The sequence below is a fragment of the Platichthys flesus genome, chromosome 16 (genome assembly GCF_949316205.1).
Source record: "Platichthys flesus chromosome 16, fPlaFle2.1, whole genome shotgun sequence".
NCBI classification, from domain to species: Eukaryota; Metazoa; Chordata; class Actinopteri; order Pleuronectiformes; family Pleuronectidae; genus Platichthys; species Platichthys flesus.
In genome coordinates, this window is record NC_084960.1 from 6,381,589 (window position 1) to 6,398,856 (window position 17,268).

At 39.2% G+C, this 17,268-nt stretch overlaps 4 protein-coding genes across 7 annotated transcripts; 2 read left to right on the forward strand and 2 right to left on the reverse strand.

The window, feature by feature from the left end:
• Window positions 1-117: 117 nt before the first annotated feature.
• Window positions 118-4,236, reverse strand: LOC133971532 (interferon-induced protein 44-like). The gene is made up of 7 exons (XM_062408933.1): window positions 4,107-4,236; window positions 3,351-3,432; window positions 2,949-3,147; window positions 2,331-2,480; window positions 1,786-1,957; window positions 1,570-1,670; window positions 118-1,464 (listed from the first exon to the last, which is right to left on the reverse strand). The coding sequence occupies exons 4-7, from the start codon at window positions 2,415-2,417 to the stop codon at window positions 1,303-1,305; spliced, it is 522 nt and encodes a 173-aa protein (XP_062264917.1). The 5' UTR covers window positions 2,418-2,480; window positions 2,949-3,147; window positions 3,351-3,432; window positions 4,107-4,236; the 3' UTR covers window positions 118-1,302.
• A 1,959-nt stretch (window positions 4,237-6,195) lies between these two features.
• On the reverse strand, window positions 6,196-12,166 carry LOC133971486 (LITAF domain-containing protein-like). Of its 4 annotated transcripts, none has more exons than XM_062408855.1 (5): window positions 12,089-12,166; window positions 11,328-11,415; window positions 9,327-9,483; window positions 8,088-8,232; window positions 6,196-7,866 (listed from the first exon to the last, which is right to left on the reverse strand). In XM_062408855.1, the coding sequence occupies exons 3-5, from the start codon at window positions 9,466-9,468 to the stop codon at window positions 7,761-7,763; spliced, it is 393 nt and encodes a 130-aa protein (XP_062264839.1). In that variant the 5' UTR covers window positions 9,469-9,483; window positions 11,328-11,415; window positions 12,089-12,166; the 3' UTR covers window positions 6,196-7,760. The 4 variants fall into 4 exon arrangements, with proteins under 4 accessions (XP_062264839.1, XP_062264840.1, XP_062264838.1 ...); XM_062408856.1 differs by having other exon boundaries at window positions 11,328-11,371; window positions 12,089-12,154; XM_062408854.1 differs by lacking the exon at window positions 12,089-12,166 and adding an exon at window positions 11,987-12,080.
• Window positions 12,167-13,245: 1,079 nt separating this feature from the next.
• On the forward strand, window positions 13,246-15,125 carry LOC133971232 (myeloid-associated differentiation marker homolog). The gene is made up of 2 exons (XM_062408509.1): window positions 13,246-13,664; window positions 14,014-15,125. Exons 1-2 carry the CDS (start codon window positions 13,398-13,400, stop codon window positions 14,602-14,604), a joined length of 858 nt encoding a protein of 285 aa, XP_062264493.1. The 5' UTR covers window positions 13,246-13,397; the 3' UTR covers window positions 14,605-15,125.
• An 884-nt stretch (window positions 15,126-16,009) lies between these two features.
• LOC133971264 (myeloid-associated differentiation marker homolog) lies at window positions 16,010-17,268 on the forward strand. The gene has a single exon (XM_062408550.1). It carries the CDS (start codon window positions 16,159-16,161, stop codon window positions 17,005-17,007), a length of 849 nt encoding a protein of 282 aa, XP_062264534.1. The 5' UTR covers window positions 16,010-16,158; the 3' UTR covers window positions 17,008-17,268.

Consider the following 17,268-nt stretch of genomic DNA (forward strand, 5'->3'; position numbering starts at 1 on the left):
ATGATTATATTATACATAACATATAATAGTTGTCTGTTCATCTCTTTAGCAAAATCATTTGTTTGTCAGATTTGAATGTGTTTTTTTAAGATAAACAAAATGGAGCAGAGATCAAGCAAGGAATGTATAATTTATTTGTAAGAGCAGGTGATGTATTAAATACTGGGAGTATAAACATGAGAGCTTTTGAATCACTCCTTTCCGGCGGCAAGTGAAGGCACCATCACTAAAGCTGAGTTGTTGACCAGATCACTAGATGACGACACAACAAGTTAATGACGTAATGACAGAGCATTGTCCTACTATTGTGCAAAGTCTCAATGAGAGAAATGACATAAAGACATTAGGAACTCATTTGTTACCTGAAAATGTATTTAATAAATTAATTTCTTCCAACTTCATTGATCTACAAATCCTTTGTGGTTAGGAGGCAGCATTACGGAATGAAACAGTTGAAGTTTAGTAATTTTGTAACGGATGTTTAACAAACAAGATTTCGAAATTAATAAAAATTACCTTAAATTAATTTAGGATTATCTCAAGACAAAAAATTGCTGGATTATAAAGGTCTCCAGGATTATTTGACCCTTCAAAACATATATACTGTAATGGTTATGTATATGTACTAGTACATATACTGTAACTTCAATTTGATTTTATTTGTCTATAGAATCAAATCATAAATAAGCAATTATAGATTATAAAAAAGATCAAGACCTTAGAAACTATAGAGAAACCCAAAGTTCCCACTGTAACTCTAACTGTGTAACTTTACTGTAATTGAACATGTTTTGTATTTATTCATATGATTATTTCTTTCACAAGAACTTTTTTATTTGTATGTCTAAATCTTCGCATTGCAGAGTGCAGAGTGCATTATTTAAAATTTGAATGCAAACCATGATTTATGTTTCAATTGTTTAATTGCAGTCTGGCATCGGTTCCCAAAGTGGAGTATGTGAAGTGGTTCAGGGGGTACGCAGGGAGAAAATTTGATTTGTGTTTTCAAAGTGAAAAAGCCCATTACATTTTCAAACTGAGCTATGAATAGACATGAAATGGCGGCGGCAGGTACAAACATGAAAAAAAAACGGGGGGGTACATAGCTTGAGATTGAAGGTTTGAAGGGGTACGGGACTATAAAAAGTTTGGGAACCACTGCAATAGGGGATTTGTTAATATTTACATGAAGGGGTTTATGTTGAATCTTGCCTGCTTGACAAAAACAGTAAAAATTGGCTGAAAATTTCCTCATTAGCCTACAAATGGCCTACTGTTTTTTTGCCTCAGGGGAATTCATGTTTACTGGTCGTTGAGGAAGTCTTCTCCAAACAAAACCATCTGTTTCAGTGCACACACTATCGTAGTGTTCACTTTGTCATTTGACTCAATTTCATCATTGTAGTTCTTCACAAGGAAGATGCAGTTCATTTGAAGGCCCAGCATCAGGCAGAATCTTTCAACCTAAGTCAAAGTAACAACAATTATGTTGATCAGTAATCGTAAAGCGATGAACAAACATGACATATATGCAGAAAAATGGAATTGTGCAAAAACTCCAAAATGTACCTTTTCCTTCAGGTACTTGCTCTTATAGATATTGCTTGTGTCCTTTTTAACCTCGGGACAGGCTTCATCAACTTTGGTGAGAATAGCCAGTTGGGGAATTCCTGTCGATTAAGAAACCAGATCAGTATTTCAAACATTTTTGTCCTGGTATTTTGACTCATACAATCCAATGTGACACTATCAGTCCACGCAGAGAAACAATTGTTGTGCACTCACTCAGTTCACTGGCTGCCTCTCTGACCTTTCTAATCTTCTTCACCATCTCATCACTTAACCTAGACACTGCGTCTGCATGAACAACACACACCAGAACGTGAACTTTGTCTTCCAAAGTGGGATCGGAGTTGTAGCCATCATCATCCTCCGTCAGTTCTTGTTCAGGGTTGAACTAGAAATCAATCAAATACAATCAGTTAGTGTTTAATGTAACTTAACGTTTTTTTGTGTTTCACCTAATTTGTTTGTCTCATGCACATTTACACCTGCATGCTCATATTGTAAATGTGACACACATTCCTGACATTGCTCACAAGATTAAACTGATGTACATGTGGCTGTCATGTGCCCCAAACTCAGCAATTTGCTAATAGAAAAGTTTGATTAATGAAAAAGAATTTACTTTGTTTTATGCTACAGGAAATATGAACCACTCTTTTGTCAATTTTCAATAATAATTTTAATAACTAAGATAAATATAAAACAAATACTGTTTTTTAGTTAAAATTTCACTTTAATTATTATTAAAGTTCACATGGTTTTACCCTGTAACCTTCTTTCACGTGTCCTCTCAGGGCCAGATTGACGTCCTCCACAGGGACTCCACCGTCAGAATCTTGCTCAAAGCCCATGATGTCATTGAAAACAAAAGAGTATTTGGCCCCTGGACTTTTGTGAAATTCAAAGGTCTGGTACTGTAAGGCAGAAGGTGCAATTATTTACATAAATGAATCAATGTAAATATCAGCAGTTGTCTGTGGGCTGATCAGGAATGTGTGGGGAGGCTGGAGAAACTGCCTGAGAACCCAAAGAAACTTGAACCTGGTTTGGCCAGGTGATTTGTATCAAGTTCAAGAACTACTTAACCTCAAGCTGAAATGGGTGCAAAGCTATAGGAAGTAAAAAACATTAAGCACTCAGATGATCAACAGAAAGATTTAGAAAGATGTAATGCTTCTTATTTTTATTTTGTGCTGACTATAATTCATTGCTATAAAACATAAAAACAACATTTGTACAAAATATTTGATATAAATCTTCTGTTTTGATATTTTAATATTAATAGGAGTTGCTCTGTATTTTCATCAGTGAACTACTATTGAAAATGAATTCCTGTGGTTTTTTAACCTCAATGGAGTTTAATCCTTTCCTGTTGTTTATACCTGTTTGGTGAAGCTACTCCCATAGTTTGCATTAGTCAAAGCTCGACCAGCAGATCAGCCTTTTAAAACGCTGTCGACAGAGTTGATGAAGCTCGACTTTCCAGCACCAACTGGTCCATGAAGCAGAATCCTGAGATGTTTGACCTGTTTGTTTTCAGGTTGGTAAGATTTCACAAAGTCAAGATTGTGCTTGTACTTCCTGTAAATTACAGTAAATAAAAAAAAATCAGATCAATAAAGTGCTGTATTAGTTTTATTAAAGATTGCACAACATTGCAATTGTGAAATTTTTTCTTTCACACACAACGCAACGAGATGTTTAAGATCATGTGTTGAGCAGCAAAAGCTCAAACACTGAGGACACAATGGAAACACACTGACTGAATGTTAGATCATACTCACTTTGACACCTCCCTCCATGGCTGCTCTAAGAGCGGTGGAGGAGGTGACACTGAAGGAGCTTTAGACTGACTTGATCCCATTGCTATAAAGGAGGACATTCAGACTACATGTTAATGCAGGAATTCACCCCAGTGGAGGAAGATGCAATCAGATTGTTAACTTAAAGGTCCAGTGTGTAAAATTATGGTGAAACTAAAAAATTCTATAAATGTTTCCACCAGTGTGCTTCATCTAAATTGTACAAAGTATTGTTTCTTTACGCTCGTTATGTAAATTTAAATAACGAGCAGATCCTCTCTACGGAAGCAGCCATGTTTGTTACAGTAGCCCAGACTGGACAAACTCAACTCCTTACGAGTTTGAACCTGTGGTAACTGAAGGCTGCCACAGGTTTTCTCTCATGTTGAAAGCGGAGGTAAGGGGTGTTCAGCTGCAACATGCAACTTCACCAATAGATGTCACTAGATTGTATACACTGAACCTTTAAGCATAACTGCCAATTTTGTTATGTGATAAAAAATGACCCCATGGTGTTTTGTTGTATATTGACTTGATGAAGTAAAGAAATTAACTTTAGCTTGCCAGTCACAGTTATAGTAATAATAATAACTTTAATCATAACTTTATTTGTATAGCCCTTATATAAACAAGGTTACAAAGTGCTTCATCAAAATCTATGGCAAAAAAATTAATGAACTCAAATAAAAGGTATTCCATTCAGTTCAATAGTAGTAACAGACAGATTGAAGTCCTTACCTTTGCTTATGTGGCTCTGGACAGAGTGACTCTGGAACAAGGAGGAGACGATGCTTTTTATAGGCAACACTTTGACTTCCTTTTTCAGCTTCAGTCTGAAGTCAACAATGTGACCTGAACAAAGTCCAGACATTTTCTTTGTTCAGACACCCACTCACTCACTGGCAGGGACCCAGGTTAATCCAAATCAAACCAAACTAATTAAAATGATAGTAAGCCTATAGAGCATCTGAAACTCATAATCATAACTCTTAATTAGTAATTTCCAGGTTAGATCTGGCACCTCATTTGTCATTATAATATCTTTAAATAAATGTTGTGTTATTGTATTCGACTTTTCGACTTTAGTTTGACTTCTGTTTTAGGACCATGGACAGAAAGTTTACTTAAAGAGAAAGTTAATAAACAGAAAGAACATATATGATTATCATAAACAAAGCATTATTTATAGATTTGTTTCAACATAGTTATCATTACACTACACTGAAATAACACTTAAACTAAAGGTTATAATAGCATGAGGAAAACTTACCCACTACAAAAAAAATGACTTGATCCTTTATGGTAACTTAAATGTTTCCCCTTAAGTCCTTTCCTTTGAGTTTTGATCTCTGGATACTCGCTTTCATAGGACATGAGCAACTTTCAATTCCATTCTCTCACATGGTTTATAGTAAAGCATGTGACGATACGTTAATGCTGACCGTTCTATTCTGTTTCGATATTTGAAAACTATTAAAAACTCATTGTCTGGTTCTTTGCTTCATTGGAGACTTTCATTAGTGCCTGTAATGAAAGACAAGACGTGTACCAATTGTTCACGATACAGTTAAATTATATACGTTTTTTAATGTATTCTATCATAATTTAAGGTGGATCTATTATTGATTAGTTGGAGAACTAGATGATTATGGTCATGATTAATGCTGCGATAGTAAATTGGGCCTTGTTCCCACTTGCTTTCTGCAGATGGAAAGCAGCTGGGTAGTTATGGGTCGGATGAGGAGATAGGGAAACAGCAAGGAGAGAATGAGGGAGACATTTTGTCACAGCCCAGCAGAAGTAAATTATTGATGACAGTACAGAAAAATTGTAAGAGCATGATTCTCACACTGATTGAAAACTAAGAAGAGGAACCAATATTTGTTTCCTCCAGTAAGACAGAGTTGTATGATGCCTCTTCCTCTTTTCTCCTCCCATATTGCATGTATTCCACTTACTTCCACTTATTCCACTAAAGCTGGATTGGTCAGAATATAATTTTCGGCATAGTATGACAGTGTTTGTTGAATTGCTCAAATATTGACCAGTGTTGTAATAAGAGCTATAAAGAAATAATTTATTGGGAGAGAGATGTGGGTTTTGTTTGCAAAGAAAAAAGATTTCTTCGTTTAGCTGACATGATTCCTGTTAACACTGATCGCTGAGTGAGTTTCAGTCAGCGATCCCAGAGAAATCACTGCAAATCACTGGAGAACTCACACACTACGCTACATTCATGAAGTACTGGCGTATCAATGAGTACTGTGACTCTAGTTGTCACACAGGTCACAAATCCACCGAGAAACACGAGGGAACAAATCCAATGACACAGAGTGAAGGGAAAACTGAGACTTGAATTCTTTGGTGAGGGGGAGACACAGAATATAATCGGGGCGGAGCAAACAGCTTCTAGATTTGAACGCTGCCATCTTTAGCATGTTGAGCTGCAGCAGCCTGGTGCCGACCGATCTACACGCTCGACCAACCCCGAGTCAGTCTGAGCTGTGTATATTAACGTTTTAATCTTTACTTTATGTAAAGATAAATAACTTCCCTGAACAATGAGCAGTTGTACATACTTGGCTGTGATTAGAACTACCTACAATGCTAGAAACCACCTTAGAGAAAAAATTGTTTGACCTGCACTTTGACTTTTAAATTTGGTCTACTAACACAGGAGGTGGGACTTATGATTTTACTGCAGCCAACCATTAAGTTGCGCCTTCTGTCCTTCCCTCAGAGTCCGGAGCACCATCCAATCCCATGCTCAGTTTGTGGTGTAAATTCTTGGTGAGAGAAATAAAAAAGAAGAATTCTCAGATAGAACTGTCTTTTTGTGAATTTATTGTAGCAGGAAATACAACAGAGAATATAACAAAGAATAACAAAATAGTATATCTTAGAAAAAGATTGAGAATCTATCAAATTATATCAGAGTCTATTTTCAGCAGGAGTCTGACAGAGAAGAAGTTTCCTCTTTGGATATTTAGGATGTTCTGGTCATATCACTATCGTATATTTCCTCTAATACAAAAAACAAAACAAATGCACAGTACTGGTACTGTTCTGCCACCAGGAACAAAATCCTGAGAGGCTTAAGTTCCACTTTGGAGCACTGCAAAACCTTAGGTCTATATTACATTTTTATGGTGTATTCACACTGTGCCTCTGATCCTTCAACTCCCAAACCCAAGGGAGTGTGATGCTCCTCCTCTGAGCATATGACTTTGACACATGAAGGCCCGATGAAGAGTCTGAGGAAAATGAGAGGTCACAGTTCGATCACAAGAACATTACCATTTACATTAGGAATACAACCGTCACACTGATAAGACAAGCAGACGTGGGAATAATCTGCCCTGATCTCAAAAGCAGAGAATGTGATTTTCTCTTTTTCATACTGTTTTTTTTTATTGTGTTTGGTGTTTTGTTGTTATAATTACTTGAAGGACTTTGTGACTTTATGAAAAAAATGTCTGACACTATTAAGCTGTTCACGTGACATGCAGGAATAAAACAGTGATGATACATGAATCGGAATAAGTATGACTTTATTGTGTTGAACTACTGATTGACACGGTGAATATTTAATTTCCTGCTTGAAAATGTGGGTATTTGCATAGAACAAACATTTCCATGAAGCATGCTGCATGTGGACCACACAATCCATAAATCAACATTAATGCAAACTCGTTGTTGGAGGGTTAAAAACCCATCTCCACTCCCAGCTAATTTGTATGGGATGGCACTTAATGTGGCCGACGCTCCCTGCACATCACACAGATGGAGTGGGAGTGGGTAGGGAGAGGTTGTGAGGGGTGGTTTGAGAAAGGGCTTTTATTCTTGCCAATGCTTTTAATGTTCCTCGAATGTGAGACCATGGGGAGGAGCAAGAGGGCAGAGCAAATCACGTACAAGTCCTGCCAAACGATAAGGGCTCCTCGAATATTACTTTGAAAACAAATGATTATGAGGGTTTAGAGCCTGCCTCTACAGAAATACAACGCTATTCACTAAATGTGTGAAAATGTAAGACGTCAAGCGACCAACTCAAAACTACAGCACACACCTTTCTGTTGCTTGCTTTTATTGGCATATTTGTTGATGTAAATGGTTGACATTTATAATAAAACACAGCTCTTACACATTTTGCTTGACATATATATAAATCACCCTAAGTACCATGCCTTTTCACAAGTCATTACAATTCACATTAAGAAGTATATATTGTTGCAAAATAAACAGTCAGCATACAATCAGAGTAAGTGCATTTCATATTATACTGTATCCCTCACTATCAAGGGAATGTTGTCAAGCAGCTAAAACCACTGATAAGCTAATGTGTGGGAAAGTAGCGTGAGTTCTTGTCCCACGATCACAGTCAGGACGGTTTTATAATCGTTTGTATAAGTAGATGAGTTTGTTGCATGATGGACAGCGATGCTCCACATCTTTGCAGGAATCAATGCAGAACGGGATGCAGCAGCAAAGAAAACATCTAAGAGGAAAACAACATTTTAATTCCCAAAGTGATGATGTCAGAATACAAAAGGATACTTGCTAACTTTCGATCATCTGTTGCAAGACAAATTGGTCATTCAAGTGTTTGAATGCACTTCAGAATTGTAGTTTAAGGAGTCTCTTTAGTTTTTTCCATCAGATATAAGTTGCAGAGGAACTTATTGTGAAGCAAATGTTCACCCATAAGATAATTCTTACCCAAAGATGGTGAGGCCGCCGCAGATGGCCCAGGTCATGAGGCCTGGTTTTACTTCTGTGACGGTGACCACAGTCTGGTGGCAGTGGGGACACACCGCTTGTCCTGGGGCCTCCTGCAGTGCAGGTGTCACGACCACGTGAGCGACTGAGGAGGAGAAATGCAAAACAGTTCAAATTTAGAATTTGCCTCTGTAGCTTCTCTCATGTGTAAACGCTTTCTCACGTTCCGGCCAATGTTTAGGAGTCACCGATTTAATGGAACCCAACATCAGGCGAAACACATTGCACAACGTGACATTGGCTGACTGGCACAGTCACGTCAGATTAACGTGATTGGAGTAAATACTGACCTCTGGTTGGTACATGGCGAGGCATTCACTGACACAATGGGCCTTTTGAGTATATGAAATAACACAATTCCCAGAACCTGAAGCACCTGAATAGAAATCAACCTTATGTTTTTTTGTTGTTTTTTTAACACCAGTGCTTTTCCTCTTTGTGGCAATGTTAAAATATCAGATGTAAAAAGGTTCTGTGCTGCATGTACACAAATCAAAGGGAAATGCCATGTGACAGGCTATAGGGGTATTTGGTACTGATCCAGGTACTGTAGATAGATAGATAGATAGATAGATAGATAGATAGATAGATAGATAGATAGATAGATAGATAGATAGATAGATAGATAGATAGATAGATAGATAGATAGATAGATACTATTGTGGTCATTTCTGTTGCTACTCTGTCCACTGCACTGACTCCTCTGCAGACTAGCAGAGGCTGCACAACAACTGTAATTTGATAACGGCATAGTGCTCTGGTTTGTATTGAGTGCTCTGTTTTTCCATCAGCTTTTCTATGCTGATTGTATTGTGAAGTCACTACTGAGCCATCTAATTGGCTTACTGTGTAATTTGGGATTGGAACAATGTTCTTGGTAAAAAATGTCGGGAAAACACGCGGTTTACAAAAAACAGGGAGGGAAGGTTCAGAATATATATATTTCCTTACATCATCTACCAAAACATTATAGCTTTTTCCATGAATATAATATACATCAAAACCATGCATAATAGTGTAACATTTACATTTTGTATCCCTTTTCCTGAACTCTTCTATATTTGAACATCTTTTGATGAGATTATGTACAATCGAGTATAAGTGCCACATTGAAGAAAAAAAAATCAAACATTAAAGGAATAAAGTCGAAAAAGAATTAGCATCAGCTCAGACACAGACCTGTCTGGTGGGCCGCAAATGGCGGTGCAGGTGAGAATCCCGGCTGAGGATACATTACTTGCGGAGGTGCTACACCACCGTAGTTCATTGGTGGTCCAGGGTACGGTGGAGAGGATTCCTCTGGTGGGTATGCTTTTTCCATCTTCAGATGTTCTCACTGTAGATGAGAATTTGTAGAATATTCCTTATTAAATACAAGCTATTAAGTAAATAAGTGTCACCTCAGCAACAATGTTTTTGGTTTTAGCCGAGAAGATTTGCTAGCACTCCCTTTGGCAAAGACCTATTCATCAATGGCCACATATCTTTACAATATGTAATCTGCCAATGAACAACAAGGATTGCTGCTTTTGATGCCTGCATTTGAAGTGAACAAGTTATGCATCCATGTCATCACTGTGATCTGTGGAAAAGGTAGAGAAATTAAATGGATGACGGATAAATGAATGACTCGGTGAAAGAACGCCTCAGTTCTCAATGCGTGTGTGACCGTCAGACATGGAAAAAAAGAGGAGAGGCAAACTCCTCTTCAAACGATGGGAAAGGAGATAATCCCCTTTTTCCAGGGTTTAAATAACACATACTTTTCTTTTTGTGAACGAGGTATTAGGTTCATAGGTATCGTTACCTTAGAAATAAAGGAAGAAGATGACAGTAAACAACCAGTTCCCAAATTTTAATTCACTGTTGAGGAACCAAATTTAAATTTCCGTGTGAAGTCCACCGTCAAACCTCATACTTCATATCCTCTTTCTAATCTGCACAATGAGGGGCATTCATTAGATATAAGCTATGGTAAGGGCAGGGTGTTTCTGTGTGGACTTCGATGTTCTCCCTGTGTCTACGTGCACTTTGTCCAGGTATTCTGGCCACCTTCCAGGCTGCAAAGACATGCTGACTGCAGGTTAGGTTTTTGATTGTCTAGGGTGTGACCCAATTGTCGATCAATGTCAGCTGGGAATGTCTCTAGCTCCCCAAGTGGCCCACAAAGGATACAACAGAAAGATAATGGATCGATAAATGAATGGAGGGAAGATGATACTCACTCTAAATAAGGTGTCGGATACATATAGTGGAGTTGAATGCCTCTTAAATGTTGTGATGGGTTAGAGTAGAAAGTAACGTTGAACTATAGACTTCAATATGTATTGCTCAAGCTGGATGTTTGGTGTGTTAATGGTTGATGAATTTTTTCCTTATTGGGAGAGATGTTGGGCAACAGAGCTCCGGTTTAAAGGAATTAACTCTGATCCCAAAGGACAATACCCGCCCAGATAATCTTTCCATGATGCAGCCTGCCTTCATCAGTCCCACATGTCAAACACAGTTCAACATGAGTGTACATGTGCTTCTTTAGTCTGTATTTTGATCATACAGAAGAATGCAGTGCCACAGTGTATTCTGTCTAGAAATACAAAGTGAACTACATGCACCTATACATCAACATTGAACTTAAGAACAATATCTGTAACGTTGAAGAAAAGTATGGTTTCGCTCCGGCCGGATGTAAGCGGTTGACAACAGCAAGTGATTTTATGAGTCATTTCCTTTGTGGGCAACAGAGCCCTGAAGGCACAGTTTTCTAAAAGTAGAAGATACTTCTTCAGTGATACAACCAGTATTATTAGTGTATCAGTGCTTCTTTAGTCTGTATTTTGATCATACAGAAGAATGCAGTGCCACAGTGTATTCTGCCCAGTCTGCTCGTGGTGAACAGGCCCAGTCAGTCCCTGTGTCTCGTCATCAATCCATACTAAATCAATTAGAGCAACATGAGCCACATGCATCTTCCTTCACCACAGTACTCGTGCCTCGCCCTGTTTTGTTTGGACAGCGAGGCTGGAAAATGCAAAACGCTAACATCTTAATAAAAACTGCTTTTGACATAGAAATATATGTTTAGACCACATCTGAATATAAGCTCAATTAAGTATATTGATAATCTGACTTTACACAAACTCAATGGCTTCAAATATGAAGAGTATATTTTATTGTACCTACCTGTGACTTTTCAACAAGAAGATCTGTCCTGGAGCTGTCTGGTCCTGAGAGATGCAGGAACAAGCAGAGTAATATCCTGAGAAGAAATCTAGCGAAGACAATACAGGAAATATGATTGGAAAACTGAACAGAGAAAGGGTTATAATCTCACGAATGAGCTTCACAGCTGTACAATGCCTCCTCCTGTTTCTCCGCCTCTTTTTATATGACTGTGACTGGGTGGGTCAGGAGAGAATTTAAAGTGATTGTAGGAATAAGAGCAATAGAGACAGAGCTCAGAGGGCAAGAGCTGTGGGTTTGCTAAGAACAAAGTTTCCTTTGTTGAAAGATTGTGGTTTTTATTTACCAATTTCACTCAGTAGATTCTGCGTATTCCTTTTGACAAACATCAAACACAACAAGCGCAAAAGAAAACTCAAGAAGTGCGGTCGAGAGTGCAAACCTCCATCAAGGCTAATGCCCTATCTCGCCAAGTCATAGCAGCATTTCCCATAATCTTCTAGTCTGTGGTCGCCCTACATATTCTAATATGTGCTGCCACATTTTCCTTATGAACCAAAAGAAACGTTGTCACTTCCCATAATAACAACAGATCTCTAACTTGGTGTGGTTCTCCCTTGCTGCATTGTATCGCTTTGTTTAAGTTGCCACATGCTCACCTGCAAAGTGTGCATCATCCACATAGTTTTTACCATCCACGCAGACAGTCGGCCGCCTCTCTGTGTGTACTCACCTTTATATAAACAGTCTATGGTACTCACAAGTGACTTGCAGTGGTTTACAGTTTGACAGTGTTTTCCATCGGTATGAAGCCCAGGAACTGGACTCAAGCAGAAGTGGTGGGAAAAAAGCAGAAGTGTGTTGCAGTGGCTGAAAGGGAAACAAGAAGATAAGAGGTTTTGACAAAGTAGTGAATGTTTGTGTCTCAGTTTTGAACCAGTCTACACACTCTCACAACACTAACCCTTTATACTAACTTTATTAACTATTTTAATGTGACGGTAGCTGCACAGTCATTCCTTCTCTCCCAAACACGACTTTCAGTTGTAGTTTCTGAATTCGAATCCAGAGGATGTAGTCTATTTTTTACTGCATGGCCACAAGAGGTCAGAATAATTCCAACATTAGACATTATTGTAACTCAGAGAGCAAACACATGCATCCACATCCTCTCACTCAGACAGCTGTTTCTTTAGCTCAATTTCTTCTGGATCATTTAATGGCACACAGTGTGATACCAATGAAGAAGTATTTGTATGACCATGAAATTTTAGCAGCTTAAGTTGTGTTTCGATGCACATCACTGTGTTTGTCTGCTGTTAGTGTTTCTGTTTCGTAAATGTGATCACTATTTCACATGCAGCCGCAGGTTGAGGTGAGGGGGGTTCAGCTGCAAGATGCAACGTCACCAGTAGATATCACTACATTCTACACATTTACCCTTTAAAGTACCTTAAGTCCAAAACCTTTAGGTTAAATCTTTGATTTAGTTTATTTTCCATTGACTCACACCTGCTTTTAGTAAGTGAAAGAAAAAAATCACCTGATCTCTTTATTGCGTGCCCTCCTGTCGCTTTCCTCTTTTGACTAATTCCTCTTACACCTCTGGTAACACATTAACAGGTTTCAACTGTCGATGGGTGGGCATGCAGCTAAGTAAGCAAACACAATGGATGACTAAGAGGGTGACGCGGGAGACCTGTGTTCTGTGTAATAAGGTGCAGTTTCTGTATAAATGTATGCATTTGTTGTTCGTGCAACTGATAAGCAAATGGAGGTAAAGTGCAAACAACTGCACCCTTTATAAACACTCCATATAACCCGGTAACACACGTGCATTTATGATATGGTTGGTGGACATTTGAGGAAGAAGGTCTTATAAGGCAGCGACGAGGGAGCGGCCAGAGCAACCTCACTCTCTGTGTCCGTCAAATTCAGGCAGAACTCACAAGATGAGGAGCGAGGGAGGACGGGTTATTCAAAAATAGGACAAATATTACATCTGCAAAGACCCACTAGTTAAGAGGTGAGAGATTAATTCAGTTAACTGAGCACAGGGTTACAGGCACCATGGTTATGCTGGACTTCACAACACTGGCGGCGCCCGTGGGCATTGTGCGGATATTCGAGGTGATCCTGACCTGCATCTCCTTCAGCCTGGTGGCGTCGCTAGGCCACAACACAGACTCCTTCTGGACGTGGTGCATGTTCACCTGGTGCTTCTGCTTCTGTGTCACCATCCTCATAATCTTCCTGGAGTTCTTCACCCTCAGCGCAAAGCTGCCCATCTCCTGGGACGACTTCACCACTGCTTTTGCCATGTTGGCTACTCTAATGGTGTGTTCCATTTTCCACTTCTGTTATTTGTCTTTGTCTGTTTTTGTTGAAGTAAATGGATCGACTACAGCCACGCTCACTGGACATTAGTGTCATTTATGATATAGATAGAGCCGGCACTGTAAAAAGAAAAATGTTATTTCGCAGAAATGTACTATTTGAATTCTTTTTTTCTAAATTCTGTACAAATGACATGAAAATGTTATAAATGACTGTTATTAAAAAATATTATAATAAATGTTAGTGCTGAAAGGTAATGCGATATAGATGACAAACGTATCCATCTTCCATACTTTATTTGTGACTACTGCACAACTACTACCACTACAACTCTCATTGTGTCTGTCAGGTGCTGGCAGCTTCCATCATCTACCCCTCGTTCTTCACTTGCCCGACCTGCGGTAAACAAATTGGCGCCACAGTCACTTCCTGTCTGGCCTTCATCTTGTACGCCATCGAGGTCGGGTTGACCCGGGCCAAACCCGGCGAGATCAGCGGATTTCTATCCACGGTGCCGGGCCTCCTCAAGGTTCTTGAGGCCTTTGTGGCCTGCATCATCTTCATCTGCTTGGACTACAACCAGTTCTCCAGGTTTCCTGGACTCCAGTGGTGCGTTGCCGTGTACTCCATCTGCTTTATTTTTGCCATCCTCATCATCGTGTTCACCATCTGCCGCCTCCTGACGCTCTTCCCTGCGCCGTTTGACAAAGTTCTGACAGCCTGCAATGTGTTAGCGGTGTTGATGTACATGACGGCTGTGGTAATCTGGCCGCTGTACAGCTTCAAGAACAACCCCAGACCCATTTCCTGCTCCAAAAATAGATTGTGTACATGGAATAATTTAGTGGTCATCTCTTTCATGACCTGTGTCAACCTCATTGCTTACATCGTGGATACGGTTTATTCCTTTAGACTTGTGTTCTTCGTCAGAAGAACATAGATGGCTGATATTCCTCATTTACAAATGTTCTCCATTTTAATTGTTTACAAACTTCAATCTCAAACATAGAATGTTCATAGAAACATAGAATTTTTGTATGACATATTTAATTTCACCCTCAGCAGGAGATAATGTAACTAATCTCTTTTCATCAAATTATGATAATTATCTTTACTAATTAATCTTCCCATTTTGCTACAGAATTGATACTTTCTCATTGTGTGTTCTTTTCAACTGAATCATTTGAAATATGAATAAAATATTTACAGAAGTGTGAGGCAATTGTTAAATGGATGAATAACCTGTTTAATATTTATTCTGCTCCCTCTCAAAGCATGTTTGTATGGGTGTGTGATGCTTTTCATGCTCGGACCCACACAGCAGCACAGGTTTCTATCTCCACTCCCAGTTTCCCATAATGGATAACAAGAGAGTGAAAGGGAGGGAGAGAGACACACCTTCCACTGCAAACTCTCATTGAAAAAATGTTCACACAGAGCTGTAACGATTGACTGTAAATAAAACACTCCAAAGAAGAAATGATGATGCAACTTTTTTATATAGAATTATTTACCTCATCTATTTTTCAAGCAAAAAGGTTTTAAAAATCTCTTATCAATGATTGAATATCATTGGATTTTGAAATGAAACTATTTTAAAGATACCTAATTTAAAGCCTGATTTGACGATAAATATATTACACACTGTATATTAATTAGAAATATATATGAATAAAAGAACCAGAGAAAAAAGGTAATAAAAACAGAAATGGACCAAAATGAAGAAGCTTTTTTGCCTCAAATTTTTTGAATAATTTGTTCAAAAAATGTGAATTATTCATTTTATTTTTCTAAAAACGTTTTACAAACAGATCTGAAGAATAGAAAATGAAATCGAAAATCTTAGTTCTAACCATTATTATTATTATTTTATTTTAATGCATTATTTCTTTTGGGGTGTGTGAGAATCTTTTGCATTACATCAATTTCATTTAAACTTGTGTTCATTGTGATCACAAAGCTCAAAATCCACATCACCTAGTCTGGGAAGACAGCTTTTAAAAGTAGTTTGTTAAAGTTAATAAAGTTTTCATTCCACCGGAAGTGTCTTTTAATCTAGATAAGGCCTGAGAGCAATCACTCCTCCAAACACTGACATTAGTCCTTCCCAGAAATAATAAATCAAGTGAACTTGAGGACAGGATCAGAGCCAGTTTCTTGAATATGTGATGTACACACACCTTGTTGTTGTAGATTGCTCTGAACTTGGATGAAGATCAGAGTCCAGTGTGTATGTGTCATGAAGTGAACGTAACACAAAACCACCATCCAATCAGTGACATGAAACAGGGGTCATAAACCGCAGAGATAAGCCCAGGACACGCCACCACACTGAAGTTTCAGTTTCTAGGAAGAGACCTGCTCGAGGGCGTTTGCCTACATGGATTTCTACGACAGGATCTGGTCTCGAAACCGACCCTGCTGCCTTGATGCACTGTGAAGAATTAACTGAATTTAGAATCTTTTATGTGAAGGCGGATCATCCTGTCCAGCCATGGTGGATTTGCGGTCGCTCACCCAGCCGGTGGGCATCTTGCGAACACTGGCAGCCATCCTCGCTTGTATGTCGATTATCTTGGCAGCAACGGGGGGAATAGAATCGTCTTCTTACTGGGCCTGGTGCATGTTCACGTGGTGCTTCTGCTTCTTCTTCACCCTTCTCATCCTCGTCCTGGAGTTCACCACTGTAAGCAAGAAGCTACCTTTCGCCTGGGATGACTTCACCGCTGCCTTTGCTATGCTGGCCAGCCTCATGTTCCTGGCCACCTCCATCATTTACCCCACATTTTTCACCTGCGCGACCTGCTACCGTCAGATCGGTGCGTCTGTGGTGTCCTGGGTCTGTTTTGGGGTGTATGCCGGCGAGGTGGTCCTGACACGCCTTCGCCCGTGCGGAGAGAACATTGGCTTTCTCTCAACGTTGGCCGGCATAATGAAGCTTCTGGAGACCTTCATCGCCTGTCTCATCTACACGTCCCTGGAGAGCCAACAGTACGTGAACTCCCCGCCGCTGCAGTGGTGCGTGGCTGTGTACTCCTTGTGTTTCATCTTTTCCATCATCATAATCCTGCTCACCCTTGGACAAGTGACCTCTTTTTTTCCAATCCCATTTGACAAGCTGGTGGTCGTCTTCAACATTTTGGCAGCAGTGATGTACGCGACAGCGATGGTGATCTGGCCGGTGTACAGCCTCCAAAACAATAAGAGACCTGGCAACTGTGGCCACCTTTGTCACTGGGATAAACTGGTGGTGGTCACCTTTATGGCGATCTTCAACTTCATTGTTTACACCCTGGACACTGCCTACTCCATACGCCTTGTGTTCTTTACTAGCAACGAGTGAAGCTGCTGCTCGTCAGATCAAACATCAACTGAAAACAGAAGGTTTCTGAATCATAGTGAAAAGGCCATTTTGTAAACTTATAAGTAATGTTCTTGTTCTTTGAGAAATGATGCAAACGCTGACTTCAATGAATATTCCGAGAACCCTGTTCATCAAAAATGTAAACTAAATGCATTTGAATGCCGCATAACCAATATTTGTATAGTGTTAGTTAGTAAATGATTGAACGGTATCACTGTCATAAAAATAAAAAAATACCTG